This window comes from Phytophthora ramorum, assembly GCF_020800215.1.
Source record: "Phytophthora ramorum isolate Pr-102 chromosome Unknown Phyram_PR-102_s0007, whole genome shotgun sequence".
Taxonomy (NCBI): Eukaryota; Oomycota; class Peronosporomycetes; order Peronosporales; family Peronosporaceae; genus Phytophthora; species Phytophthora ramorum.
This window is the reverse complement of record NW_027150653.1, coordinates 614,458-640,796: the sequence shown is the minus strand read 5'-3', so window position 1 is coordinate 640,796 and position 26,339 is coordinate 614,458. Positions and strand designations below refer to the sequence as shown.

The 26,339-nt window shown below is 56.6% G+C and overlaps 13 protein-coding genes across 13 annotated transcripts; 4 read left to right on the top strand and 9 right to left on the bottom strand.

The window, feature by feature from the left end:
• Nucleotides 1-3,010: 3,010 nt before the first annotated feature.
• KRP23_8224 (Ran-specific GTPase-activating protein 1) lies at nt 3,011-3,610 on the top strand (the record flags this gene model as incomplete). The annotated part of the gene is made up of 1 exon (XM_067893639.1): nt 3,011-3,610. One exon carries the CDS (start codon nt 3,011-3,013, stop codon nt 3,608-3,610), a length of 600 nt encoding a protein of 199 aa, XP_067743149.1.
• A 135-nt stretch (nt 3,611-3,745) lies between these two features.
• Nucleotides 3,746-5,018, bottom strand: KRP23_8223 (Solute carrier family 35 member F2; the record flags this gene model as incomplete). Its single annotated transcript, XM_067893638.1, has 5 exons — nt 3,746-3,967; nt 4,024-4,093; nt 4,162-4,256; nt 4,320-4,790; nt 4,881-5,018. 5 exons carry the CDS (start codon nt 5,016-5,018, stop codon nt 3,746-3,748), a joined length of 996 nt encoding a protein of 331 aa, XP_067743148.1.
• A 137-nt stretch (nt 5,019-5,155) lies between these two features.
• On the bottom strand, nt 5,156-6,163 carry KRP23_8222 (Homeobox protein meis3-B; the record flags this gene model as incomplete). Its single annotated transcript, XM_067893637.1, has 1 exon — nt 5,156-6,163. The coding sequence occupies one exon, from the start codon at nt 6,161-6,163 to the stop codon at nt 5,156-5,158; it is 1,008 nt and encodes a 335-aa protein (XP_067743147.1).
• Nucleotides 6,164-6,320: 157 nt separating this feature from the next.
• KRP23_8221 (uncharacterized protein) lies at nt 6,321-7,901 on the bottom strand (the record flags this gene model as incomplete). Its single annotated transcript, XM_067893636.1, has 1 exon — nt 6,321-7,901. The coding sequence occupies one exon, from the start codon at nt 7,899-7,901 to the stop codon at nt 6,321-6,323; it is 1,581 nt and encodes a 526-aa protein (XP_067743146.1).
• A 688-nt stretch (nt 7,902-8,589) lies between these two features.
• KRP23_8220 (uncharacterized protein) lies at nt 8,590-9,785 on the bottom strand (the record flags this gene model as incomplete). The annotated part of the gene is made up of 2 exons (XM_067893635.1): nt 8,590-8,593; nt 9,580-9,785. The coding sequence occupies 2 exons, from the start codon at nt 9,783-9,785 to the stop codon at nt 8,590-8,592; spliced, it is 210 nt and encodes a 69-aa protein (XP_067743145.1).
• Nucleotides 9,786-10,108: 323 nt separating this feature from the next.
• KRP23_8219 (ATPase family protein 2-like protein) lies at nt 10,109-12,373 on the bottom strand (the record flags this gene model as incomplete). Its single annotated transcript, XM_067893631.1, has 1 exon — nt 10,109-12,373. One exon carries the CDS (start codon nt 12,371-12,373, stop codon nt 10,109-10,111), a length of 2,265 nt encoding a protein of 754 aa, XP_067743144.1.
• A 182-nt stretch (nt 12,374-12,555) lies between these two features.
• Nucleotides 12,556-13,414, bottom strand: KRP23_8218 (uncharacterized protein; the record flags this gene model as incomplete). Its single annotated transcript, XM_067893630.1, has 2 exons — nt 12,556-13,288; nt 13,353-13,414. 2 exons carry the CDS (start codon nt 13,412-13,414, stop codon nt 12,556-12,558), a joined length of 795 nt encoding a protein of 264 aa, XP_067743143.1.
• Nucleotides 13,415-14,100: 686 nt separating this feature from the next.
• KRP23_8217 (uncharacterized protein) lies at nt 14,101-15,729 on the top strand (the record flags this gene model as incomplete). The annotated part of the gene is made up of 1 exon (XM_067893629.1): nt 14,101-15,729. The coding sequence occupies one exon, from the start codon at nt 14,101-14,103 to the stop codon at nt 15,727-15,729; it is 1,629 nt and encodes a 542-aa protein (XP_067743142.1).
• A 159-nt stretch (nt 15,730-15,888) lies between these two features.
• On the top strand, nt 15,889-16,751 carry KRP23_8216 (Plant cysteine oxidase 1; the record flags this gene model as incomplete). Its single annotated transcript, XM_067893628.1, has 3 exons — nt 15,889-16,084; nt 16,144-16,240; nt 16,304-16,751. 3 exons carry the CDS (start codon nt 15,889-15,891, stop codon nt 16,749-16,751), a joined length of 741 nt encoding a protein of 246 aa, XP_067743141.1.
• A 151-nt stretch (nt 16,752-16,902) lies between these two features.
• On the bottom strand, nt 16,903-17,508 carry KRP23_8215 (60S ribosomal protein L30; the record flags this gene model as incomplete). Its single annotated transcript, XM_067893627.1, has 2 exons — nt 16,903-17,220; nt 17,488-17,508. 2 exons carry the CDS (start codon nt 17,506-17,508, stop codon nt 16,903-16,905), a joined length of 339 nt encoding a protein of 112 aa, XP_067743140.1.
• A 1,619-nt stretch (nt 17,509-19,127) lies between these two features.
• KRP23_8214 (5-methyltetrahydropteroyltriglutamate--homocysteine methyltransferase) lies at nt 19,128-21,431 on the bottom strand (the record flags this gene model as incomplete). The annotated part of the gene is made up of 1 exon (XM_067893626.1): nt 19,128-21,431. One exon carries the CDS (start codon nt 21,429-21,431, stop codon nt 19,128-19,130), a length of 2,304 nt encoding a protein of 767 aa, XP_067743139.1.
• Nucleotides 21,432-21,929: 498 nt separating this feature from the next.
• On the bottom strand, nt 21,930-24,762 carry KRP23_8213 (TBCC domain-containing protein 1; the record flags this gene model as incomplete). The annotated part of the gene is made up of 7 exons (XM_067893625.1): nt 21,930-22,279; nt 22,362-22,558; nt 22,654-22,776; nt 22,917-23,121; nt 23,222-24,386; nt 24,450-24,625; nt 24,729-24,762. The coding sequence occupies 7 exons, from the start codon at nt 24,760-24,762 to the stop codon at nt 21,930-21,932; spliced, it is 2,250 nt and encodes a 749-aa protein (XP_067743138.1).
• Nucleotides 24,763-25,303: 541 nt separating this feature from the next.
• KRP23_8212 (5-methyltetrahydropteroyltriglutamate--homocysteine methyltransferase) lies at nt 25,304-26,193 on the top strand (the record flags this gene model as incomplete). Its single annotated transcript, XM_067893624.1, has 2 exons — nt 25,304-25,367; nt 25,541-26,193. 2 exons carry the CDS (start codon nt 25,304-25,306, stop codon nt 26,191-26,193), a joined length of 717 nt encoding a protein of 238 aa, XP_067743137.1.
• Between the last annotated feature and the right edge of the window lie 146 nt (nt 26,194-26,339).

The following is a 26,339-nucleotide window of genomic DNA, read 5'->3' as shown; positions in this document are numbered from 1 at the left end:
TTTGGCTTTGGGAGTGGTGTGCGTGTGGCGTGAAGTCCCTTGTTGCGCTCGTCCACAATACCACTTGCAGTCGATTCAAAAGCCGAATCCGGTGAAGCTTACATGAGTTGCTGCCAAACCGAATCAGACAGAGACGGCCATGTTTTCTGGAGACGGACGCCGCCTCGACCGTGGTGCCATTTGTTGTTCTGGGTGCACTGCTGGGCGCCCGTAAGTAGTTGGTGCTTGGGTGCGTACATGCGGGCGTAGATAGATCCATTGGTTTCAGCATAATTCCAAAAACGCGCGGTGCACACGCATTTTTGTCTCCTATTTTCCGAATGAACTGGTTAACACTTGCACTGGTGGGTAACCATGAGCATTGAAGTATAAGATCACCGAGGATGACAGACAGTTCCTACGTTCTTATCGATATAGAGGATAGCGGCAATAAGAAAGATTTCAACGATTAAACTACTGGAGGTGTATTCCATACAAAAGTCAAACCAAATCTGACAGACACGAAAACATACTGAATTAAAGCGCAAATATGATCTCCTTCAGTACGTTTATTCGTTCGGGTTCAGAAAGTCGGCGATCTCTAATGGTGTACTTCTCTGGCACTTCGAACAGAACAATCTGTGTACGCGCTGCTACTGCTTGAACCAAGTGATGACCCTTTGGTCAAAAGTCTGCAGGCAGTCCTGGTAATGTTCGGAGGTAGCATTTTGAATGCTAGGCTTGATACCAGAACTGCTGGTGTATTGTGCACAGGGGCGTTGTCTAAAAGCAACAGGATGCGTGTGCCGTTCCTTTGTTCAGGAAAGCTGGAGCTGCTGTGGTTGTGGCTGTGTGTGGTGGAGGGCTTGGACATCGAAGCACAACGCATCGTGGTGACAGAAGTGTACTCCGAGTTCTTAGTACGGTACACGCAGTGCACGGCGGCGAAGTCGGCGCTGAGCTCTAGGTCTCTTTTAGTGTGGGGAGGGAGGGGGACCCAATCTGTTTGGGCGCAAAATTTGAACCTGGAGTCTGACATCACTTCGTCGGGAATGCTCAGTATTGCGATGTTACGTAGTGGTAAACGTGGCCGACGTCAAGAAAATCCGCAGAGGTTAGCGACCTCATCTCGGTGACCAGTACAGCTGGTGCGAATGTCTGCTTGGTGGGCGGTGTAGTAATACCATGGTTCCTTCCTGCAACAGCAGACACGTCGCACACAACGGACGCGACAACACACACATAACGGACATTGCCAGGATTCTAGGAAGTGGTTGAGCACACTCAGTCACACTATGCTGCATACATTGAGAAGCATTTAGCTTAGCGAAACTAACAGGAACCACTGGGCTGTCGCCGCAGTGGCTGTATTTAATTCAAAATTCAATTTACCATTAAGCGCACGGATCCTCAAGCAACACAGGGTCGCAAGACACTACGAGCGTGGGCGTTGTGTGTGGCTCGGGTGGGAAATCGAGTAATGCTTCTGTCCTGCAGTGCCTATGCTATGCATTCGCTATTTTACGTTCCCAAACGGCCATTGTTGTCGGTTCCAAAGGCGCGCGCTCGAGGCAAAAGCTTCAAAAAGCCCTCGCTCGACAAAAATCAAAGCATATCCTTCGAGTTGATGGTGTAACTACGCCAGTTTAATATCTCCAGCTCAATTTTGCCAAGGGATGACTAACAGTGCCACAGGCCAATTACTAACAGTGTCTCAGAACGTGAACTGTTGGGGCCTGACCTGGTGGTGGCCTGTTTTGGCCCCTACCTTTCGTACGGATTGTAAAATCCCGGAAAGTCATTGTGGGTGTCATCATTATTTTGTCCCTTGGCAGTTCGCTTGCCCTTGTTTTTCCTCTCTCTCTTCGACTGGTCACGCTTCGGAGCCGTACAAACACGTTCGTAGTGTCCCCACTTCTCACAGTTCCAACACTGTATGTTCTTACATCGCCGCTTTACTGCCACGAGCAGCGCCACCACCTCCAGAACTCCGTTTCTTGTTCCCTCGATCAAAACCCGTGCTCTCTCCGTGCGGCTGCTGTGGAACTGACGACCTTGACCCTGATAGTGCGTTCTCTATAGCTCTTGCCTCAGAAACTTCATGCGCTCTTCTCTACTAGAGAACTTGACCTTGATCAACTGAAGGGTATAATTATCCAGACTATCCAGTGCCTCGACCATGCTTTCATACATCTCACCTACACCAGTCAGCTGTGCAGTAATTACTTCACGGTCCGAGACTTCTTCCCCTATGAGAGTTAATTCCTGCCGAATCGCCCCCACGCGGTGAAAGTAATCACGTATCGATTCGCGTTCTTCATCAAATTCAACATTAAGCCGTTCTTGGCGCTTAAACAGAGCTACAGCAAACGACTTCTTTTCAAAGTCCTCCACGAGAGAGCTCCACTTTGATTGCGGGGTTCCCAAGTGAGCCAGATGGACACGGGTGTCGTCGTCCAGTGTGTTTGTCAGAATGTCTTTAGTAGCAGGATTTTCACTTCTTGTGTTTCGCTGAAGCTTCAGGGATTTGGGTTTCGTCTTTTTGCCAATTAGTAATTTCCAGCACCAACGAGCCTTCAATGTCGCCTTCAATTCCTCTCTTAATAAGCGAGGAAGCTTTTGCCGTCGAATCGCAAAGACCGGATAGTGTTAATGCGACTGCCACCCTGGTCTCTTTGATTTAGGCTCATTAGTTTCTTCCACAGAGCAATGCAAACAGGCTGGCCATTGTGCGGGCATATGTAGACTCTATCGAATTAGTCGTCTTGGCTCGGCAAATAGCGAGATGCACTAGGTTTGTGCTGGGCACAACCGCTTATCCTTGAGTTGCGGTTGTCGAACCCTCGAATAAGTGATAAACGCCCCTTATTATATAATATACGTTTCTTTTTATGTATATATTTTACGTTTCTTTTTATGCGCTATTTTAATCGGTTTCCATTTAAGCTAAGCGCGCTTGAGATCTCAGGTCGCCGCCTCCATTCAAAGCGCCGCCAGACAGGAATCCAAAGCGTCAAGCCAAGTAAGTAGCATGTCGGAGGTGGAGAAGCAGGACGAGACGACGCCCAAGCCGGTGGAGGCGGTGGAGGATGCCGCGCCCGAGTCCGAGGAGCCGCAGGCGTACTTTGAGCCCGTGGTGAAGCTGGACGAGGTGGAGGTGACGACCGGCGAGGAGGAGGAGGAAGTGGTGTTCAAGCAGCGCGCCAAGGCCTTCTGCTACCGCGAGTCGCTGCTGGACAAGGGTTCGGGCAAGAAGACGTGGTGCGAGCGCGGGGTGGGCGACGTGCGCTTCCTCAAGCACAAGGAGCACCAGAAGGTGCGCATGCTTATGCGCCAGGAGAAGACGCACAAGATTTTGGTCAACCACCTCGTGGAGGCGCGCACGGAGCTCACGCCCAACATGGGCAGCGACCGCGCCTGGGTCTTCAGCTGCTACGACTTCGCCGAGGGCGTCGTGGAGACGCAGGTCTTCGCGCTGCGCTTCGGCAACGCCGAGAACGCGCAGAAGTTCAAGGAAGCGCACGACGCCGCCAAGGCCAACAACAAGAAGCTCGAGGACGGTGCTGATGCCGCCGACACGGCGGCCGGAGACGACGCCGCTGAGGCGCTCGACGTCAAGAAGGAGGAATAGACGAGCGGAACTCAGGAGCAGGAGACAAAATGTGGTGAGCTGTGACTTGCCGGGTGTGGTCCTCGAGTCGTTTTTTTTTCATTTACTACATTTTTTTCAGACCATACAAGTTCGCCTTGGGTGCTTTATTGGTGTTTATGGTAGGAGGAGGTCGGTGGAGTCGTCTTGGATGTCGGTGCAGGTTGACGGAGTCGAACGGTTGTAGACGGACACGCCGACAATGATGAGGGAGAAGCCGATGAAGTAGAGACCGGTGAGGTCCTCGTTGAAGAGGAACTTGGCGGCCACGACCGCGAAGAAGTCGGACGTGAGCAACGACAAGTTGAAGACGGCGGCGTCGCCCGTGGTGAGGAAGATCTGGTAACGGTAGAGGGTTAATGAGAGCTTCGAGTGATGGGAATGGCTGTACGCACCGACGTCGAAGTGTACATGACGAAGAGGGTGAGGATGTAGCCAAGCAGACACAACGCGCTGGGCCACGTCCTGGTCACGTAGCCACATGGTGAGTTTTGGCACCACCGTTCGACTAGCGCAAAGAGACATCTCCGTACCAGTCCGCAGCTCGAACGAGGTCTCCTTCAAAGTATACCGCCTGCATTGAGCTGATGAGGAAGCCAAAGAGACCAACCAAGCCTAGGAACTCCATCTACAAAAAGACAAGAACAGTTAGCAGAGCCGTCGATCAACAACCGAAGGCCAGCTAACTCACGCGTCGGTTCTCCTTCTTGACGAGATACTCTTGGCCCACATTCGAGCAGGCGTAGACTGCACTGCCGAGCAGGCAGAGGAAATCTCCGTACAAGGCAGAGACGTCCCACGACGCCAACTCCTCGTCTCGAATGACGTCCGAAATCACCAGGACACTAATCCCCACCAGGCAAAAGAGCACAGCCACAAAGTGCGAGCGCGTGTACTTGGCTCGCAGAAACACGCTCGACAGTAGCATCACCACGGGGATCGTGAAGCAGTCCAGCAGCATGACGCTCGAGATGGACGTGTACTTGTACGCGCAGACCACGAGAAAGTTGCCTTGCACGTCCGCGAAGGCCAACAGCAAGTACTGCCACCACGGGATCTCCAGCTTGTATCCCCGTTGGCGGCGGAACCGCATAACGGGGTCCACCAAGTACACACACAGCAGCAAATAATTGCCGGCACTCTGCGTCACGGGAATCTGAATCTGTACCATTGTAATACACATGTGTAAGTTCCATTCTGCACATTCCTGCACCGCCGGACTCGTCGCGGTGAATACCGACAACAACCGCACCTGGAACGAGCCGTTCAATAGTTGGGAGAACACGCCAGTACATGCAATGAGCACCGAGATGAACTGGCCTAGGACGAGCACTCGGTTCCTCTCATACAGAGCGGAACACGAAGAGCTCCGGGCGCTAGGAGACGCCATTGGTATCGTGAAGTGGGTATGAATAGGACGTTTTATTGGCTAGGAAGGCCTAATGGCGGGCCAAAACCAGGACTAGACATCTCCATGCCGCTCGACGTGCATGTTCCTGTGGCTCCTGCTGCTGTTTCTTACATACACTAATACTTGTGGTACGGCTCCTCGATCTTCTCGACCATTTGGTCGTACAACTTGCAATTGCCGGCCTGCTTCTCGGCCATGAGCTTGTTGAGCATGGGCTTCCATTTGCGCCCGCGCGTGTTGATGAACCAGTTGTTCACCTGCTCCAAAGTGATGCCTCCTTGCTGCGCGAGCCACTCCTTCTCCTCTTCGGTCGGGTACGGATGGTGCAGGTTGTGCTCGAACCAGTCGTGCATCAACTGCTTCGACAGCTTCGACAAACTCGAGCGTTTCTTGGGCAGACTGTTGCGAGCTGCGAGCTCAAGCGCGTACGGGGACATGCCGGCGAGCGTCATCGATATCGGAGGCAGCGTGTTGTCACCTCTTGCAGCAGTTACGGCGCGTGGCTGCTGTAGCATGCGTCGCTCTCCCCACTCCTGCAGGTTGTGTGCGGTCTGTTCGTATCGAGCGGTGATGGCGGGATCGTCCACCATCTCGGTCGCGTTCGTCATGCTCTGCAGCGACACCGCCTGCATGTATTGCGAGCGACTGCTGTCGTTGCCGGGAAAGCCGTCGCTACTAGCTCCGTAGCCGCCTTGGTAGTTTTGCGAGAGACTCGGCATCTGCTCGATCACTGCTGCGAACGGGTCGACAGCGCCAGGCGGCATTTGCACCACTGGGTTGTTCGCGAACGCCAGCAGGTCACGGAGGCTCTCGTTGCCTTGGAAGGTCTCGTCTTCGAGCAAGCGCTTGCGACTATTCTCCACGAAAACCTTGCTCTCCTCCTTGGTCAGCGTCTGCAGCGAGGATCCGTGCATTGGAGACAGCGACGTTAGCATCATCTGCAGGTCCTGCTTCATGCCTTCATCCTTCAGTGGTGTGATCGCCTTTCTCGGCGGAGGCTTCTTCTGGACTACCACCGCGTTCTTCGTCAGCATGCCTGAAGCCTCCTCTGCAGACGCAGCAACGCACTTGGGGACTCGTCGGTGCTGGCCTGGGGCGTAACCTGCGCGATTCGGGAGCGTCATGGTGTTTGGACTGCAAGTGATCGACTGTGGGGGTAGTCCTGTCCTGGCGAAGGTTTTCTATCTGTCTAGTCATCGAGAAAGGCATCGAAGCGATTGATGGGAACTGACCAGCCCCTGATAGTAAAACTGACTACACTTCAACTTGTTAACAGAGCTACTACTGGCTCGTGTATCCCGAGCCTTCAGATGATGCTGTGGTTCGACGACTACGCGCTCGCACTGAGTGTGCGACAAGGGACTGCTCTCGGGCGAAAACTAGCGTTTCTTCAGCCTGGTTTAATACCTGCTGAAGTTTTGCGAATAGCGATGCGTGAAAGCTCTCTGGATCGTTCTCGTCGCGGCCGTATGAAGACGACGTCGTCGATCTCGTAGAGCTTGGGCTGGGCCGCGATAAATCCTTTTCAATGATCACAAACTGGTCGCTTATCAATCGACTCGAGTTGAGCACGTCTTCGCCTTCATTATCCTCAGACGCCTTCCCCATGGACGACAAGCTGGATGCACGGTTGACACCTCGGCTGCTCAGCTCCTGCATCTGAGCCGTGATTTTGCGCACGAACGACGTCAGAGACCGATTGCTGTCTTGGATGACGTCCTCGGTATCCTCTTCGATCTTACAGAACGTGGTGTTCGCTGCCGACTCCGGCACGCTGTATCCACCAGCTTCAATGCGAATTTGGTCGAGGGACGACAAGTTCGTCTTGGAGATGCACACACAGCAGAACTCAGCTCGCTTGAGGTGGTCCCGCGAAACCGAGTCACGGGCAAGTACGTGCTCCCTAAACCGGCATTTCTTACACATGTGTTTGTTGCACCCGGCGCAGTTATTCAGGCTCTCGAAGAACGACGAGCTCCCTTTGCAGGTGAAGCAGTTCTTCCGAGACGAGTTGCATCTCCAGGCACCTGGTCGGTTGGCCGTCGTGACAAGCGCCAGCTTCTTCGCACGGGCACACTCCATGACATTTGCAGTTGCCAGCACCACGTCCGAGATCGCCGACGTGGCGAACCAGGACAGTGCAGTGTAGCTCACCTCACCCTGCATGTAGACACCGACCAGGTCGTCTTCCAGCTCTTCCAGCACGTAGCAAAGCGAAAGTCGTACACGCTTGTGCTTCGACTTGTGCGGATGTTCGGGTAGATCCACGGACTGCATGACATGGTACGCCATCCGTTTCCCAGATGTCTGACGCACCAGCCCCATCTTGTCGAAGTAGCACACGTCTCGGTTGCTCGCCACGGACAACTTGATGGTGGCCCACTTGATACCCGTGAAGGCGTAGGGCTTCAGCGTCGACTTCTGCTGCACCGTGTACAGCACGGCGCTTTCAGCGAGGCGAGGACACTTGATGGCGTTCATGAGCACCATGTCTTCGGTATTGTCGCAGTACAGTCCTTCCAGGGCGTCGTCGAAGTGACCACGCAGTGTGCCCACGCACAGCAGTGGCGTTTGGCCTTCCGTGGTCAATTGACGGCCGCGAAATAGTCGGACGCCATGTCTTGACTTGAGAGCCTTCCACCGCGCGGTGTCGACGATACCGTCGAGGTCTCCGTACGCTGCGATGGTTTCGGCCAATGCCCCCTCAGCCCGGTCATGATAGCGATCAAGTTGGGGAAGAGTTAGCGTCCCGGTCGGGTGTTCGGCTCGACGACTTTGCAGCGACATGGTGCATGCCGGAACGGGGAGGCAGCTCAACGATCCGTGGGAGAAGTTGAAGCTGTCAGGACGTGAGGCTGCCATGGTGATGGCAAATTGGATAGTGAGGGAGAGATCACTCGGGCGACTTGACACAGCATTTTGTCAGCGTGGAAGAGGTCGGTTGGCATGATATCACGACTACCGTGTTGACTCGGTCGAGGGAACGGATCCCTTCGCCCAGGCTATACTGTTTGCTGCTTGAACTAAAGTGTAGGTTCTCTCGGGCATCTGCTCTTGCGATGAACATGCATCTCGAACATGGATTTCATGATCGCCATGGCAAGCGCCAGCACTTCCAACTCGCTTCGTTGAGTTCTCTGACACGACTTGTTCGTCCGGAACATGCGCTTCAACATTTCAGTGGAGGCTCACATGCGAATGTATCCTGCAGAGGAGCAAAGGGATCATTATCACGCAGAATGACTCAGAGCAATCGCGTAAAAGCGCCGATGCCGCTCTGACAAGAGTCTCCGATGAGCGGATGCATGGCGATGTGTCGTGCGATGCATGCCCTACAAGTTTGTGGCCGTTTGACACGCTGATCGATCTGTCGAGCACCATTGGAAAAGGAGCGCCAGCATGCTTACTGTGCCCGTTGATTTCGGTGGAGATCGGATGCAACTCAGTGTTGCGGACCATTACGCGGACTTGCCAAACGTTGACCGGAATCGATCTCGCTGCCTGCGTTCGTACATGAATACATACTATGTATTATATGCATGTAATCTGCTCATCTATAGAAACACACATAACCATCAAATACATGTAGGTGGCCACTTACCTCCGCATGTAATCTGTTCATCAAGGAGATCGGTGCTTGCGATGGGATTGGCATTGATAATTATAATGCTTCGAAGTGCATTGTTCGTCTGTGCTGCTCGAGTTTCACTACTGTGCTCGAACCAGTGCGTTGTCGATCTGGCAGCTTCATGACAGCTGCTGCATTCGCGGGATACATCGTGTGCCCTTTGAGACCATTCGAATGAGGAGCGTGCTCCGGGGAAAGGAGTTGCCGTACAAGACTGTTTCTTGCTGATGCGTGGATGTCAAGCTGGAAGCTGCCCCAGATTGCAACCGCAGTTGGAAGCTGTGCGCACGGGATAGAATACCCGCCGCCATACTTCCGCGATTGCATTAAAGCTTACATACACTCTCATCATTCCGCTATCTGACGGAAAAGAAATCTGGAGAACTCCATTCTCGATTCCACCCCCAAGATGTTGCTCACGCGACTTTCTTCGACATCTTCGACTGAGCCATAACTGACTACGCGGCGGCGATCAACGTCAAGTACTCACGGACTGTGACGGCGCTGGACCAGCACGTGGCCACGCTCTCGTGGTACACCGAGATGCTGGCCGCGGATGAGCGCTGGGTCCAGCAGAAGCAGATCCACTGGGCGATGCAGAGGGTGGCCAAGTTGGAGCGCAAGCTCGCGACACAGACCGCCGAGGCCCAGCACAAGTTCGAGACAGAGGTTGAGGCGGCCGCGGACAGGGAGCACGCGCTGGCCAACGAGGTTGCGAACCTCAAGAACGTTCTCTTCAGGCCATCAAGCAGATGTGTGCCGGCATCGCCAAGTCCCACCTGTCCAGCAAGGAGACGACGAACAGACTGACCAAGGAACTCGCCGAGGCCAAGGTCGAGACCAAGCAGCTCGTCAAGGCGAACAAGGCGCTCTGCACGCAGATGGCAGCGCTCCATGATCTTCATGCCGGACCGGCGTGACCTCAAGAGAACGTTCTTGAGGTTCGCAACCTCGTTGGCCAGCGCGTGCTCCCTGTCCGCGGCCGCCTCAACCTCTGTCTCGAACTTGTGCTGGGCCTCGGCGGCCTGTGTCGCGAGCTTGCGCTCCAGCTCGGTCACCCTCTGCATCGCCCAGTGGGTCTGCTTCTGCTGGACCCAGCGCTCATCCGCGGCCAGCATCTCGGTGCACCACGAGAGCGTGGCCACGTGCTGGTCCAGCGCCGTCACAGTCCGTGAGTACTTGACGTTGAGCGCTGCGTCGTCCGCTATGCTCCAGTCAAAGATGCCGAAGAATGCCGCGTGCGTTAATCAAGAAGAGAGTTCCCCAGATTTTGAATACTAAAGTTTTGTTTCTTCAGTCGGGTCGAGGTGAGCATCTTCCTGCTCCAAGTCTGTGCCATCCTCTGCAAGCTGCTCTCGTTGTGAAGGTATGGAGCATCAATCATTAGGTCGGAGATCACCTTCACCACCGGAATGTTGAAAACTCTTGATTTTGTTAGATCCTATCTCCGCTGGCCGTCACGGAAGCGCTCGAAGAACGCCAGCATTCGGTCGTCGATCTGCGGCGTCACCACTGCCAGTGCGCGAACGAAATGTCGCTTGGCCACATTGGTGGCTGCGCGGTCCTCTTCGACCGCATGCAGAGCAGCTTCACGACAAAGTGCACGAAGTTCCGCGCCTGAAAACCGCGCAGAGGCAATGGCTAGTTCGTTCAAGCTGACATCCGGCGCCAGCGGAGTGCTCCGCGTATGGATTTGCAGGATCTGCTCGCGCGCAGGGACATCGGGTGGAGACACGTACAGCGCACGGTCAATTCTGCCAGGTCGCATCAAGGCCGGGTCCAACAGATCGGGGCGGTTCGTCGCAGCCACCACCAAGACGCGCTTCAGCGGTTCCAGGCCGTCCAACTCAGTCAGCAGTTGGCTCAGCACGCGGTCGGACGCGCCACTGCTTCCTCCGGACCCGCGCGTACTAGCAAGCGCATCAATCTCGTCGAAGAAAACCACAGTTGGCGACGCTGCTCGAGCTTTGCGAAAGATTTCACGCACTTGTTGCTCGGACTCGCCAACCCACTTGCTAAAGAGCTCGGGGCCCTTGATGGCGATAAAGTTCATACCGCTCTCGGTGGCGAGAGCCTTAGCAGCAAGCGTCTTGCTGCAACCAGGAGGACCGTACAGCAGAACACCCTTCGGTGGCCGAATGCCCATACGCGTGAACGCCTCTGGGTGCTGCAACGGCCATTCCACTGCCTCGCGAAGAGACTGCTTCAGAGCGCTTTGACCACCAATGTCACTCCACAATACACGAGGCACATCCACCGAGATTTCGCGCAACGCACTGGGGCGAATTCCACGCATTGCGAGTTTCAGATCGCTTAGCGTTATTTCGAAGGCTGGTAGCGAATTGGTGGCGGCCAGAACAGCTCCTGAGGCCTGAGCATTGCTAGCGAACGCACGATGAAGCGCTAGTAGTGCAGCTTCCTTGCAAAGTGCGCTGAGGTCCGCTCCAACGTAGCCGTGGGCGGTCGCACTCAGTTCCTGAAGCTCAGAGTTGGTAAGCTTGTGTGGCAAGCGCCTCAATGCCACTCGCAGAATTGCCAGGCGGTCGTTGGCCCTCGGAATGCCGATCTCCACTTCGCGGTCGAAGCGACCGGGTCTTCGCACTGCAGGGTCTAAAGCATTGGGTCGGTTGGTAGCAGCCAACACGACGACTTGGCGCGACGAAGTCAGCCCGTCCATCAGAGTCAGCAACGTAGCTACCAGTCGGCGCTCCATATCGCCCACACGGGAGTCACGCTTCGGACAAATAGCGTCCAACTCGTCAATAAACACAAGCGACGGCGCCTCCCGTGCAGCCTGCGCGAACACCGCGCGCAAATTGGCTTCACTTTCACCAACGAACTTGCTCACAACTTCCGGTCCGTTGATCGTGAACACCCGCGCGTTCAATTCCCGTGCCAGCGTCCTTGCAATCAACGTCTTACCCGTTCCAGGCGGTCCAAAGAGCAAAACACCCTTCGGAGCCGGTAGTCCAAATCGTTCAAACATCTCCGGGTTCGTCAGCGGCTGCTCCACCACCTCCCGAATCGCCTTCAGCTCCTCATGAAGTCCACCGATCGCCGCGAATCCATCCTCCTTCACTCTACTCAACTCCTTGGCAGTTCCACCGCTTTTAACCGTGGCCTCTGTTTCCTCCTGCTTCTGTAGCCATGCCACTGTAAGCGCCGTCTTGGCCGCCACCACACTCACAATGTGTTCGCCACCTTTCTCCCCATCCACTTCCTCCACTCGAAACACGGTACTAACTCCGTGCAACGGCAACGAGATCAACGCTTCTCGATGCACTAATGCTCCGTCAATCATAACAGCGATGCACCGCGTCAGCAGCGTGCGCTCCTTCTGCGACAGCTTCTGCTTGTGAGCGGACGCCCTGGACACCAGTTGTAGCGCCAAACTCTTGGCTGGGGAGCTCGTTTTCTGCAGTTTTTGCACCGTCACCGTCTCCACGTGGTTCTCAGCCACTGTAACCTCCCATATTGAGCTTAGACCCACGCCGCGGCGCTTGATCTTGTCCATAGGCCACGCCAGGCCACACAGCAGCAGCTTCGGTGGGTCGTCGACCTTTGCAGTCGTGTGGAGCTCCACGTGGGCACCTGATTCGAGCTGGAAGAGCGCCATGTCGCTTGGGTTCAAGTACACTTTCGATACGGTACGCGCTGAGCGGGCACCCGCACGCACAAACTGCACGCGCGCCTCCAGCAGCTCCATGGCCGTGCTGATGACTGGTTCGTGCGGCTAATCCCCGGAATAGTGAATATGGCACTGAACTGGGGCAAACCGTGTAGCCATGTGTGAGTATATCCCCTGCACAAACCGATACGATGTAGCCATGTCGGATTGAAGCGACGTTGCTGTTGCCATCGAAGGGCTCCACCCGCTGCTTGCTTGAGCTACAGCAAGAAGAACAGGAACCTGGTCTGCAGGAAAAGTTGGTGGATGACGGCTCTGGATTCGATGGGAATATATGGTGACCGCCAGAAGCACCTGTTGGCTTGGGTTAGATGGACGTCTTGCTTCGAGTCCTCGCAGTGGCAGCTTCCGACGACTGCGCTGCTGGGCGACGCGAGACTGGGGACAAAGGAGTCCTCTTCCTGCCAGAGAACTGCATCAGGCTGATAGTCGGTGTGGTGCAGCACGAAGAAATCGCTGGGGTGCTGCCAATCAAGACCAAGGTCGTGCTCGTTGAAGTGGGTGGCTGCTTCTTCTTCAGGAACTCTTCGCCGGATAGTGGCGTTGAATGTTGCGCTGCTGTTGTTGCTACTGTTGAGAGTGGACGCGAGACTGGAGCACGCGAGGTCCTGTCGAGGCTGCTCGTCGCAGCAACTGGGGAGCGGCCTCCGTCCAGATTCCAGCGCTGCGGTCACGAGACTCGTCCATTGTCTGTACGTGTTGGCGTCCGGCGCGCGGAGCCGAACGTGCTTGGTGTGCCACCCGTACTCGAGTGCGAACTCCAGCTTGGATGCCATCCTCTCGGATGTTGGGAGGAATCGCACCGGGTGGACGCACGGGTCGAGGGGGACACAGAACTCGCCACCCAGAAGGCCTGAACGGCGGATGAGAAGCACCGGCAGTGCGTGGCGATAGTCCTGACGATGGTACGTCAACTGCACCGGGGTCTTGGCCCTGCAAGTATAACTTAGGGTGTTAGTTGAGGAGTTTGTTATGCATAATTGCAGCGAGGACGCACCAGAGGACGTGGCACGCTCGGACTTTGAGCGTCCCCGAAAACACAGCGGGTTGGGCGTCCATTTATGCCAGGAAGAGCAAATGCTCAAGCAGGAGGGTGTTGCCTTTTGACAAGCGTCTTCCAGTCGGGGGTGAATCTACTGGTTCTGTTTTCCACATGGCAAGGATCCATGTTGAAGTGACAGCAACACTAGGGACTTGCCCTGATATCGGAGATGGGGCCTTCTGTATGTGAGCAACACTGCCTTTGTCGAGTTGGCCATTCCTGGGGTCGAGCATTTGTCGCAGCATGCTGTTAGACTTTCACGTGGACAATCCAGTCGGGCTAGCATGGTCAGCTTTCTACGTCCACTGGACATGGCAGCACGGGGCGTGGCGAGCCCAGTAACGCGGTGTGCCACGTTACACTGCAGCTCGAGGCCTCATCCTACCGCCACCAAATGAACATGTTGCCGCCGAACGCATCCGACTCCACGCCGGGTCTCTGTCCGATGTTCGGTCCACCTTGAAGCAGAATAAGACCGACAGCGAAATTCATCTGCAAGCACTTCTGCAACGTTGGGAAATGGAACGGGAAAAAAGGTCGAGCCACCCAAGCCTTGGACCGGCGATTCTCGAGCCCACCCTCTCTCTGCGGACTGCATACCGAGGCCGAATGTGTGGCAAGCACAAACCGTCCGACTCCCACCGCCCACGCGCTTCGCCGCCACAAACGCCGTTCTGCGCTCATTATCGAATTCGCCTTCAACATGGCACAGCAGACGCCGAGCTTCAGCCGCTCCCGAGCCTCGCAGCGGTCCATGCGCCGCCTCGCAGTCCCCGCGCTCTCCATGTCGCTGCGCAGCCGTCGCGCCGAGCACCCGACCATCGAGCTGAGACTGCCCCAACTCGACCGCTACCACGATCGGGCCGAGAAGGCTCTGACCGAGACCATTGCGGCCTACGGCAACCTGACGCAGGACGTCGACACGACGCGGTGGAAATGCCTTCGCTCTCGACATGGCGTCCAACTGTTCCGTGGTCGTCATCCCACCACTGCAGGTCGAGCACCGCTACTCCTGGTCGGTGCACTACGCGGCAGCTTCGAGGACGTCATGGAAGGGATCTACTGCCAGAACACAGAGGAGATGCTGCTCATGAACGCCATCAAGTGTCCGCGGCTGGCTGAGAGCGCCGTGCTCTACTCGGTGCAGCGCCAAACGGTGTGCGAGCCGTACGCCTTCACGGGCATCAAGTGGACGACCATCAAGCTGTCGGTGGCCAACAACCGAGACTTGTGCTACTTCGACAAGATGGGGCTGGTGCGCCAGACATCCGGGAAGCGGATGGCTTACCACGTCATGCAGTCGGTGGATCTGCCAGAATATCCCTCCAAGTCCATGCACAAGCGCGTGGACGCATCGCTGTGCTACGTGTTCGAGGAGCTCGAGGACGACGTCGTGGCCGTCTACATGCAGGGCGAGATGGACCACGCGGCGCTGTCGTACTTCGCCACGCCCGCAGTCTCGGACGTGCTGCTGGCAGTCACCAACGCGCTCGAGTGCACGCAAGCCAAGAAACTCGCCCAGATGATGGCGGTGGCGCCCCGTGGGGGTTGGCGACGCAGGTCGTCGCGTAGATGCTGTGACGTGTGTCGAGGCAGCACGTCGTTCTTCGAGAGTCTGCAGGAGTGTACAGGCTGCAACTTGAAATACGTCTGCAGGAAGTGCCGGCTCAAGGAGAATGTGTTGGTGCGAGACAAGACGTCGAGGGCGCACATGCTGCGCGCCGAGTTCTGCCGTGTGTGTATCTCCAAGGTGGACTCGATGTCCATTGACGAGCTGCGCGCGGAGGCTGGAGGCTTCAGCGTGCGGACGGCCGACATGAACGGCGCCTTCTGTGAGATCGAGGACGAGCCGGAAGACGTGGACATCCCGGGCAGCGACCGATCTCTCACGGCGTTCACGCTCAAGATATCGGCGCAGCTGCAGGACCTCAGTAGCCGCAGCGACATCCGCGTGTCCAACCTGTCGTCCATGGAGAAGGTGTCGATCTCGGAGGACGAAGACGAGGACGCGCTGCTTGGCGAGGGCCGAGACGTGCTCAACTCAATTGGAAAGAAGAGCACGGGCCAGCTGGTGCCGTTCGAGAAGGACACAGCAGACTCATCGCGCCGCAGCTCCCGCTCCACGACGTCCACGGCGTCCTCCTCGTACTACCACGACGATGACGACACGGAGCAGTACCGGACGTCGCTCTTCGCGCGGCTGCTGCAGGTCTCGCACCAGGCCGAGGCGACGTTCCACCTCGCGCGAGAGCAGTCGCTGCTCGCCAACTCGGTCTTCCAACGCAATCGCCGAGGCGCACAAGGCTCTGACAGGTCTGTCTTCAGCCAGTAACCAACATGTAGCCATGATCACTTCAACATGAAACACCCGCTACCTTTTGGTGTATTACACACAAATGCCACTGATGCGCATCCATGCAGCGAGCTGCCGTGGCCGCTGGAAGCTAGAAGCTCGCGTTGGCAGAAGTAGAAGAGCAGGAACAGGCAGAGCATGGATTTCCTTAACGCGGTGTGGCACTTCTCGTTCGGAGGCGACAAGGACGTGGCGGTTGGCCAGAAGGCGCTCGAGGCCATCCAGGATCTGTTGGTCAAGGCCATCGCCAAGTACGAGGGCGAGCCGCACGCGTTGACGCCCGACGAGATCGCGCCTATCAAGGCCATCTGCGACCACCTCTTCCCCGCCAACTGTGAGTCCTTATTGCAGCTGGAGAGGTCGTCGGAGATGTACTGACGTATTTGCGAACAGTCCTGCTGAAGGTGCCAGGCTCGGACGATAGCGGCCCGGAACGTCCCAAGCGCGTGCACTACGAACACGTCTATGAGGACGAGACGTTCTCCATCGGGTAGGTCCCCTAACTGCTGAGTAATTAGAGCTCCTTCGCTGCTCACAGGTTGGTGCTCTGTAGGATCTTCATCCTGCCGCCGGGGGTCTCCATCCCTCTGCACGACCACCCGGGCATGAGTGTCATCTCGCGCGTGCTGTACGGTTCACTGCACATCAAGTCGTACGACCTCGTGAAGGACGGCGAGGCTTCCAGCGGCAAGAAGATGGCGCGTCTCCGCGTGGATGAGGTCATCACAGCCCCACTCACGACAGAGCTGCTGCCCGACTGCGGCAACCTGCACGAGCTCGTGGGCGGTGATGATATCGGTTGTGCCTTCTTGGACATCATCACGCCGCCCTACGACTCCACCGACGGACGCGACTGCACCTACTTCCGCGTGCTCGACTCGGCCGACAACCAGGACGACGCGGGCAACAAGCTCGTTACCCTCGAGGCCTACAACCCCGAGGACTTTAACGTGGCCACGGAGACGTACCATGGTCCCCATCTCCAGCGCTATGTGAGCTAAGACGACCAACAGCTCGTAATTTGAGCCTCTGCATCACTTCATATCAACAACGTACACTAATCGACAACAGGAAAGACAGCAAGGATGTAACGGTGGAGCCTCAACAGAATTTCATTTCAACTGAGCCTTAACTCTTGGCAGAAGAAGGTGCTTAGTTCTCCGAGCCCATGGAGCGCAGGATGTCCGAGTCACCGGCGTCCAGGATGCACATGCACGAGACGCGGAAGTACTTGCCGCAAGCCGTGCCGAGGTCGTTGTTGGTGCCCGTGAAGTGGTGCACGCCAGTCTTGGCCAGCATCGAGTAGTACTCGACCTCCGACTTGCGGAGCGGGGGCGTGTTGGAGGCCAGCAGCACGAGCTTTGCCTTGCCGCTGCGCAGGTTCTTGAGCGTCTGCTTGTAGCCCAGCGCGACCTTGCCGGAGCGCATGACCAGCTGCAGGCGGGAGTTGATGTTCTCCGCGGCCTTCTTCTGCTCAAAATTCAACACAACAATCATCAATACAAGAGTTTCCTCCATCGAACGAGTGCCACTTTTCCATCCGTTCGACTTCGCAGGAGACTGCCACAAGGCCCTAAAGACAGCGAAGCGACTGAAGGGCCCAAGGCCGTTTTGACCGCCACCCCACTCGACCGTTGCCAGGAGCGGGGCGACGGACGCGAAGACGGCGAACGACGGTGAACCTCGTCCGCCGGATGGGAAAGCGGGCACTCTTGGGTGGCGAGCTCAGGTCCCTACCGACTTCTTAGAGGCAACCATCTTGATCTCGATTCGTTTCTTAGCTCCACAGAATCACAATGGCACCGGCAATTGGTAGGCGGCCAAAAGGCCAGGGAGGCTCTCCACCAACCAGCAATTAGTGGTGAGTGGTCCACATGGCATCACGCTGATTGGCAAGTAGAACCTCGTGTTTTAGCCACTTAGAAGCGATGTGTGTCGTCGCGTCGTCACTTCAACATCCTTCCAACTGCAGTTGAGTGCAGCGCCCCGCGATGGCAGCAGTGCTCGCCATTCACCTATTAGGATTGGATGCTGGAACAATCAAGGGGAGACTATGCTAAATCGCTGCGTACCATCCCAGTCTCCAACTTCGAATACGATGTCGCACACCTTTGGTTTGATCCAAGGCCAAGCCGAACTACCGAGCGAGAGTAGTGGAAACGTCCGATTGGTGTTGCTGCAGGTGTGGCGGCATGGAGGACACGTTCTCAGACCTTAATCAAGCGTCTGGCTCGGTAGGCCATCAGTAGAGGCCTCTTGGAAAGTTAACCAGCTCAAGAAGGGATGCAACAATTTGGTCGAAGCGTATTTGATACTGGCATGTCTGTCGTTTCCAGCGACAGCATGCCTGCCGCTGGAACATTTGGGTGGACTATAACAAAACAGTGAGTAGCACGCAGGTACTAGCGCAAAACCACTGTGTCGATCACGGCCTCACGGCCAAGCGTATCCTGAAAGTATGCTAAAATGGTTGATGTTACGGCAGAACATTCTACAACTTCGACCCAGCGAATGTGCAGGTGGCGCTGAGGTCTTGTATCACAACTGTTTAATGTCAGTCTTCGTCGTGTCACGCGATATCCCCTACAAGCACTGGCGAACAGTAGGAAGTATCCACAAGACTCCCTATGAACTTTAACACCTCGCTCGATATCTGTCGGTGAACTCATTGAAACTATAATACAAGCTCATCTTTACTGTGGCGAGTTCTTCCCAGTTCTAGTCTATAGCCACGATCTGCAGGCCAAACAAATACTTCCAGTCGAGGTTATCTTCGCATGATAGTATCATATGGAGGACACCTTTAGCGACTTGCCCCTGTCGTTGGTGCGTACAAGCAGGCAATTCACAGCTATGAATCGTATGATCAAGTCGAAGCAGCTCCAATTGCCCTCTCTGCGCTCTCTCCATGCATGGTCTGATTCGAACAATGCCAATACCAGCAACAAAATCACTTGTCGCTAACAAGTGCTGTACACTGCACCGCAAAAAGGCATTTCAATTCCAAGCAACAAGGGTGCACGCACAAGGTTCACGTACACAAGTAGCCACACAACAAATGCAACATACCGATCCGCTAACCATGGGAGTGCTACTACAAAAATTCATCGGGGACGCAAAACTCAACAAACAGTAAAAAGTTGCAATGAAAACCAAAACTCTTTCATTTTTCAGATCATCCAAGGTGGCGAGACATCCTGCTAACTATCGTCTCGGCAGCTTGGCCATGCCTGCACATAGTGCTCGGGACATGTCGGGTGAGCGAAGACGCTGAGATTTACCTCGAGCGACTTGGCGCACCTTTCGTCGATGAAAAACGCAGAGTGAGCTTCTTGGTCTTCGCGTGAAGGAGCACTTGACAGGGTGGGTGGCGACACTTACAGCGACGCGCGGACCTCGAGCGTGGCGTCCACCATGTTGCGCAGGGCGGCGATCGTCTCGGGCCACTTGCGGGTCTTGAGACCGCAGTCCGGGTTCACCACGACCTGCTCGGCCGGCAGGAGGTTCAGGAAGCTCTTGAGCTTGTTGACGATCTCCTCCTTGGGCGGCACCACCGGCGAGTGGATGTCGTACGTGCCCGGGCCCAGGTCGCGCTTGTAGCCGATGGCCTTGAACGACCGGATGGTCTCGTCGTCCGAGCGAGCGTTCTCGATCGAGTTGACGTCGGCGTCGATGGCGTCGATGGCGTGCATGCAGTCCGAGAACTCGCAGTAGCACATGTGCGTGTGGATCGACGTCTCGTTCTTGGCGACGGCAGTCGACAGACGGAAGGCGTCCACGGCCCAGTTCAGGTACTCGTCCTTCTTGGCGGGCTTCAGAGGCATACCCTCACGAAGGGCAGGCTCGTCCACCTGGATCACGACGCACTTGGCCGTCTCGAGGTCGGCAACCTCGTCACGCAGGCACAGAGCAAGCTGGAATGCCTGGTCCTTGCGGCTGATGTCCTTACGCGGGAACGACCAGTTCAGGATGGTCACGGGGCCCGTGAGCATGCCCTTCACCGGCTTGGACGTGAACGACTGAGCGACCACGAACTCGCGGACCGTCATGTCGGTAGGGCGCACCAGGTCGGCGAAGATGATCGGCGGGCGCACGCAACGCGATCCATAGCTCTGCACCCAGCCGTTCTGCGTGAAGGCGAAGCCCTCCAGCTTCTCAGCAAAGAACTCGACCATGTCGGTACGCTCGGGCTCACCGTGGACAAGGATGTCCAGGCCCAGAGCCTCCTGAATGCCAATGTTGTAGGCAATCTGCTCGTCGATCTTGCCGCGGTAGTGCTCAGCCGTGATGTCACCGGCCTTGAGCTTGCGACGCAGAGCACGGATCTGAGGGGTCTGCGGGAACGAACCAATAGAGGTGGTCGGCAGCACCGGCAGGCCCTTGAGCTGCGACGGGCGACGCTCAGCAAAGGGCGAAGGGCGCTTGAAGTCGGCCTCCGTCACGGCAGCGAGACGCGTCTGCACAGCAGCCTTGGCGGGGTTCTTCTCGTAGTACACGGCCCACGCCTTCTTGGCGGCGTCCACCTCAGCCTTGGCGGCCTCCTCGCCGATCTCGGCGATCTTCTTGACCACCTCGAGCTCCGCGAGCTTCTCGTAGGCGAAGCTGAGCACACCCAGCAGGCCGTCGGTCTCGCCGGCGTTCAGAGCCTTCTCGCACTCCGTCGTGTACGGCACGTGCTGCAGCGATGAGCTGGTCTGGATGGTGAGCTCGGAGCCCTCCGAGGCGGCGAGCACCTTCTTGATCTCGGCCACCTGCGTCAGCACCGTGTCGGGGTTGAACTTCCACACACTGCGGCCGTCAATGAGACCGGCTCCGAGGCGCTTGCCAGCCGGGAAGCCGAACTTCTGCAGCACCGACAGGTTGTCACCGCGGGTGAAGTCGAGCGAGATGGCCGACACAGGCGACGTGGCGAACCACTGGTACACGTCGTGGTTGATCTCCTCGAAGTACGTGGCCAGGTTGATAGCCACGCCGTCGTGCTGGATGGCACCCTTGGTGTCCTTGGAACCGTACACGGTGGCCAGGTGCTTGGCAAGCTGGTCAGCACTGGCGCCAACGAGCGAAGGCTCGTGCACCTGCACCTCCTTGACGCCGAGAGCAGCAAGCTCTTCCAGGAGCGACGTGTAGAGCGGCAGCACCTTAGCCAGCAGCTCGTCGAGGGTGGCACCGTCGTACTTGCTCAGGGCCAGGTATGTGAGCGGGCCCAGGATGATGGGGACCGTCTTCTTGGGGCCCACCACGGCCAGAGCGCGCTTGACGCTGCTCAGGTACGAGCTGAAGTTGGCCTTGGGCGAGGACTTGGCGCTGAGCTCAGGCACCTCGTAGTGGTAGTTGGAGTCGAACCACTTGGTCATGTCCAGGGCGGGGATGCCGTCCACGCCACGGGCCATAGCGAAGTATTGCGACAGACCGGCGGGGACCGTGGCGAACCGCTCCGGGGCCAGGCCCAGGTAGTACGTCCAGTCCAGCACGTGGTCGTAAAGCGAGAAGAGGCCGACGCCCACGCGGCTGACGCCAGCGTCGAGCTGCTTGTTCCAGTTGGCCTCCTCCACGGCGTGCGCGACCTTGAAGAGCTCCTCCTCGCTGATCTTGTTGCGCCAGAACTTCTCGAGCGCGAACTTGAGCTCGCGGTTGGGGCCCATGCGGGGGAAACCGAGCGTTGCGCTATCCACGGCGACCATCTTGATGTGAGAGTGTTGGTTTACTGGTGGGACGGACTTGAGGTTCGAAGTGCGCGCCAGCGAGCAAATGCAAGAATGAGGAGACCGGGATGCGGTGTCAAAAAGGCTCGCGGTGGATGCGGAAGCGCTTGGATGGATGGCTACGAAGGTCGCCGCGGGACTTGAGGCGGGATGACCTCGGGCCACGCAATAGAGCTGCCATAGCCGCCCAGCCTGCAGGATCCGCACTGACAGCCAATGCGCCGGAACGTGCGCCACGTCCCTTGTCGGCTTCTGATTCGCTGAACGGGTTTCGGCCAATCACAGCCGAGAACACTTCAACTTGAAACCGTCGAAATGAAAGGCAACTTCAGAAACCGTCAAATGAACTTCAGAAACAACGTCATCGAGTTTTGTTCGTCAACTTACGTGCGTCTGCCTGATGTGTGCGGCGATCGGAAGGATCTCTATCTAGTATAGTCGTCAGAGTAGCTTTGTTCTCGGTCTCGCTGCCACCGCCTACGACTCCTTACTGCCAGGCTCGCAGCCTCCGTTCGCGCGGTCGAGGTGCACGAGGTCCAGGATCTGCCGCACGTTGCTGGTGGAAGACAGCCACTCCTTGAACTTGAGCTGGATCACCACCTCCATCGTGCGCTTCTTGGTCAGGTCGAACTCGTCGCTCGTCACCAGCTGCCGCAGCGACTCCACCGTCTCATACTGCTTCCTCACAGCAGCCACGTACTCGGGAGGGATCGGGAATGGCCGCTCGGCTGGACCTGACCCTGCCGCCGGCTTCACCGGAACACACACGTCACGGAACGTCTCGGGCACCTGAATTGAGACCGGAGGCTTGTCTGTGTCGGTAATATCTGAAGAACCAGTACGCAGCAGGTCACGATAAGCCACTGCAAATTGAAAGAGCATACGCAGTCGCTGGGAAAGCATTCTTACCTTTTTCACTGTCCAGGTCTAGGTAGAGGTTCCAGCTGCCTTGCGACTCCGCATTAAACACGAACGGCACGGTGGACAACTGCTGCTTCAAACCGGAATACTTGGTGTTGTAGGGCCCCAGAATCACGCCGACGTTCTCACCACTAACGATAACTGGAGACAACGTGTACACGTTGAGACGCGTGTCCAAGCAGTTGCTGCAGCAAAAGAAGGCGAAGCACAAAAGGTAGCAGGTCAATTGAGTGAGTGACAAAATGTTTGTAAACCAAAAGTCGCTAGTACTCGTTCGTACCTGACGCGAACGAGGCCAGAAAGTGAAGTGAGCTGCACGTTTTCACATCGTTCCATTGACAAAATCCCCGTGTTTGGCGCCGTGACGATACGGCAGTTCTTGCATGCTGAAATCGTCACATTCGTGTTAGACAAAACAAATAAGGTTAAGGATAACATCGGCTGGCATCAGTGTATACACATCAGTACAAGCTGGCAAATACACGACAAGCATCATGCACACATGAAGCGCACAGACATGGAATGAGTGAGTGGAAAGGATATCGAACAGGTCCCAGGATGTAGACGTAGGAGTCCTGGCAGGAGAAGATGATGAGATCCGGGAGTTGGCCGCTATCAGTAGACGCCGTAATCTCGGCCGCGCGCTTGACCACGGTTGTTTTTACGAGCTGAGACAGTATGATAGGACGACCTGCCGTTTCATCTAGTGGGGGAGCCACGTCTGCGCTGCCATCTAATGAAAAGTCATCTGCAGAAGAGCAAACCACCACCACGACAACATTTGTCAGAACACAATGGTCCAGGTATGCTGGAAGATCATACCCGCTGTGCAAAACAGAGCTACGGACCGTTCAGTGAGAAGGCAGGCGGAGAAGGCGTGGAGAGATTGTTCTGAGCACCCGTCGAGGGCACCGAGAACCCCACTGGTGGGTACATCTTCTCATTCAGCGACAGGTGAGTTTTGTAGAAGCGACACACCTTGGCTCCATTTTCCACGCGCTGCACGAATTCCTGAGCACCATCAGCTTCCGCCATTGCGTCGCCATCGTCCGGCAGCTCCCACTTCGGGTAGCACGAGCTGAGCTTGACGTTCTCGTCAACAAGGTTCGCATCTCCGAGACATAGCAGGAAACCCAAGAGGTCAATCTGATCTGCGCTTACGACCGTCTGTGATTCGTCCTTGAGATCCACCGACGGGTACAGCAGTCCGAACAAGTCTTCCAGTTTTTCGCGTACAAATGCCAGGTAGTACGAATCTGCCGTCGAGCGGTCTGCCATGCCCACTGTATGTGGAGACTGTGGCGGGGGTGGGCTAGCAGCGCCCCTCATGTGCGGAGATCCGACAGAGTTGAGCACGGGCGACTTAGGAGCTGTCGCAGCTGCCACGGCACCTGCAGACTCGAGGGCCGCCGCCGTGGCCAAGCTCTCGGCGTGTTCACGGTACCAAACGGCATTGAACGAGTCCAGCGAGTACTTGGCTCTCCACGAGTGAGGTTTCACCGTCTGAATAAACAGGAAAATGGCCATCTTAAATACAGGCACCTCCTCTCTCTCCATACATTGGTCCACATCCAACGGGGTCGCAGCATCCACCGGCACGTGGTTCTTGACCGGAATCATCCGATGGAACTGCACCAGCAGCAACCAAAACGCCTTGTAGTCCTGTTCACGCCACTGGAAAATGGCGTCCACCGCTTCCTTCCACACTGGGAACGTCACGGAATTCAGATTGTCACTCTCCACGAATGAGGCTTCCACATCGGCCATGACTGCGTCGTCGTCTCCTGCAGCTTGGAGCTTGGAGTGCAGCGCGTCCAGTGCCTTCTTCACGTTGCCCACAGTGAGCGTGGCCGCGTGCTTGGACGGCAGCGGCAGCAGCCCCAGCTCGAAGAGCTCCAGACGGAGCCATACGCGCGGCATGTCGTCGCGCCGCTTCCTCTTCTTGGCTGGAGGCGCAGGGATGAACTCAGGGACGTCTCGGCCGCCAGTGGCTTTTCTCGTCTCCGCTGGCGTCTGCGCCACCACGTCGTTAGCATCACACACTGTCATGAGGAACCTTTAGCAGATCCTGCGCACCTTCGTGGTAAGCGAGGCCCCTTCTCCCGACGGACGCGAGGTCTCGAGCGGTCTGCGGTCTCTGGGCGGTCTGCTGCTGTGGTCGGTGGTCGGGTGCGCGGGCCCCACGGCGAGCGTCGGGGCGGCAAAGGACGGTGGAACTCTTCCTCGTCCTGGGCTTTGAGGCGGAAACGCGACTGCGATACAAAGTGCAAGATAAAGGGGGATTAGGCGGCCTTTTGCTGGCCGGTTAATTTTAGATCGTGCTGGCCAATTGGAGAGGAGTATTTGAGAAAGGACGGTCTGGATTGGTGAAAAAGGGCGGGTGGGCCATTGGTTGTTAAACTGACATACGAAATGCAAGATATTTTGACACATGGGTTCATTCGGGCATGTCGAAGTTACCTTTTGGCGTGCGGCGTAGTTTGCTATTGCCAGATCATTGTGTGTGGGCTGATCGGACTCGACGTCGCTAGCCGAGAGCTGACAACGCTGCGAGGTGCAACTCATCACGCTGACCCAGGTCCAATCTGCTGCCAATGAAGTTCGCTACAGGCTCGTCGACACCAGCACTGGGGGCAATGTGCTGAATACCCCAGGCTAACGATAATTGACTTCGTTTACCTGAATCGGTGCGCGAGGCCGTGACTCGAAACCTGCATCGTGTTCGAGGTCAGTTGCAAGTAGTAATCGTGGTCCCTGTGCGGGCTACACTACACGAGCTAGAGGAAAAGGGTGGTGTGGCATCTGCAGCAGATTTGAGTGCGACTTGGTAGGCTGAGGTGCTTCGCGTACGTTGTGCATATCAAGTCACTGTGCGAGCAATCCTCAACGCATTGGGAAGGTGATACAAGCAAGTTTGTTCGGTTTGTGCCATGCTGTCGTCTCGAGAACCAACACTGGCCACCATTTTAACCTCTTCCAAGGCCTTCATTGATGGTACAAAGGCTACGGATCAAAGCAGTGCAGTTATGCTGGCTTCACCAACATGGCAAAGACTTGTCCAACCTGGTCCCAACACCTTCACCAGAGCCATTTTGGGCAGATAGGAGTTGATGCAAGTGCAGCGTGATGCAAGAGCAGCACTTTTGGTAACCTATTGGCTACAACAGCATCTAGAACTGGGCCGAACCAACGCCTACATGTTTGGTTTGGTCAATCCTTTCCGACCATCCTGAACTGGTCGTTCCCGCGTAAGGACATCAGCCGCAAGGACCAGGCGTTCCAGCTCGCTCTGTGCCTGCGTGACGAGGTTGCTGACCTCGAGACGGCCAAGTGCGTCGTGATCCAGGTGGACGAGCCTGCTCTTCGTGAGGGTATGCCTCTGAAGCCCGCCAAGAAGGACGAGTACCTGAACTGGGCCGTGGACGCCTTCCGTCTGTCGACTGCCGTCGCCAAGAACGAGACGTCGATCCACACGCACATGTGCTACTGCGAGTTCTCGGACTGCATGCACGCCATCGACGCCATCGACGCCGACGTCAACTCGATCGAGAACGCTCGCTCGGACGACGAGACCATCCGGTCGTTCAAGGCCATCGGCTACAAGCGCGACCTGGGCCCGGGCACGTACGACATCCACTCGCCGGTGGTGCCGCCCAAGGAGGAGATCGTCAACAAGCTCAAGAGCTTCCTGAACCTCCTGCCGGCCGAGCAGGTCGTGGTGAACCCGGACTGCGGTCTCAAGACCCGCAAGTGGCCCGAGACGATCGCCGCCCTGCGCAACATGGTGGACGCCACGCTCGAGGTCCGCGCGTCGCTGTAAGTGTCGCCACCCACCCTGTCAAGTGCTCCTTCACGCGAAGACCAAGAAGCTCACTCTGCGTTTTTCATCGACGAAAGGTGCGCCAAGTCGCTCGAGGTAAATCTCAGCGTCTTCGCTCACCCGACATGTCCCGAGCACTATGTGCA